This window comes from Apium graveolens, chromosome 2 (genome assembly GCF_009905375.1).
Source record: "Apium graveolens cultivar Ventura chromosome 2, ASM990537v1, whole genome shotgun sequence".
Taxonomy (NCBI): domain Eukaryota; kingdom Viridiplantae; phylum Streptophyta; class Magnoliopsida; order Apiales; family Apiaceae; genus Apium; species Apium graveolens.
In genome coordinates, this window is record NC_133648.1 from 191,129,633 (window position 1) to 191,131,084 (window position 1,452).

General features: G+C 37.0%; 1 protein-coding gene across 1 annotated transcript; it reads right to left on the reverse strand.

Annotated features, from left to right (window-relative positions):
* Positions 1 to 777: 777 nt before the first annotated feature.
* On the reverse strand, positions 778 to 1,164 carry LOC141695833 (putative F-box protein At4g05475). Its single transcript, XM_074500045.1, has one exon. It carries the CDS (start codon positions 1,162 to 1,164, stop codon positions 778 to 780), a length of 387 nt encoding a protein of 128 aa, XP_074356146.1.
* Positions 1,165 to 1,452: the final 288 nt, after the last annotated feature.

Sequence of the window (1,452 nt, forward strand, 5' to 3'; positions counted from 1 at the left end):
AGATTTTTTATGGTGGGTGAGACATTGCTAGTGATCCAAGCAATGGCCATATTATTGCAAGTCTCCCACATTTTAGCCTTAGCTTCATCATCAGTAGGCAAGAATGTCGTACCTGTTACAAAACCGAGTTTCCTCCTGGAAGAAAGATTGATTTTCATCGAACGACGCCAGCTGCGATAATCAGACGAGCCTTGAAGCTTGTCAACCTGAATGGTATTGGCGTTGTCTGAGGGATGGAGAAACAAAGGGGTCATCATATCTTGGTACTATGTAATACGAGCACCAGCCATGAAAAAATACTCTTGTGAGAGTCAAGAATCAATTCTCCCGATGCACTTGGCTCTGATACCATGAAAATAAGCAGGAATAAAGCTTGAAATGGAAGAAATGCAGAGAATGTATTTTGAGAGCTTCAACCTTATCCAAACACAGGATAGTCAATAATGTTTTCTCTGTAAAACAGCTATAGCATGAGGCTATTAATAGTCTATTACATAACGGCCTTGGTACACAGATCTTTTTTTTTTGAGCCATTTAATTAGAGTCTAATAAGACAATAAAAAACAACCAGAAATAAGGAAATACATATAAATAGAAAAATACTAGTGTATATTTCCTTAACACAATTACCTTAGTAAGAATCAGTGTCACTGCCACCAGAATATTCATTATAATCATAGTCATCATTATAATACTCATAGTCATCAGAGGTAATGTCAACATCAGATTTTCCAAAAGTATCATCATTGCTCAAGAAGTCTCAATCATATATGCCATCTAGTCCACCTCAGTAGAGTCATACGGGAGTCTGAGATACCCGATCTGCTGAGATAGCCTTCTTACTAGACCAGGTTCAAGATTAGCAGCTTGGAAACAGTTCCGTATATCGAGAGATTCAAGATGAGGATATTTATCAATAATTGCCAGTAAGCCATCCCTGGTAATCCTATTTCCAAAGAGCTGCAGATGGCATAGTCCAGGCATGGTTTTTGCAATAGCTAGAGCATTCTCATCACACCCTAAATATACGTCTCTATTACCTTTATAGTTTAACCTGAAAGTTTCCAGCTGAGGGCAAAAATGCCCTATAGCTTTAATAGCTTTCTTAGATATGTCAATGCAGTAAAGATGAAGTTCATCTAACAAAGGAAGTTTTTGAACCATTTCAATCAACCCTTCATTCGTAATGTCACAAAATGCTAGATTTAATCATCTTAGCTGAGTTGATCTGCAAACATGTTGGCAACGAAGGTGATAAAAATTAGTATCTACTAGTGACCGTTATATATATGTATATGGCACATTTATCTGGTTACTGCTGTGGACAGATAAAAGGCCAGCAGAATAAAAAACTGATAATTTATATTTCACCATCTCAGAAAGCCGATTTGTCGCATATAGCCATGGCTAATAGCACTAAATGTGAAAGACATACATAGTATAAACTACAGA

Coding starts and splice junctions, on each gene's coding strand:
- LOC141695833 (XM_074500045.1), bottom strand. CDS start 1,164: ATGGTTCAAAAACTTCCTTTGTTAGATGAACTTCATCTTTACTGCATT.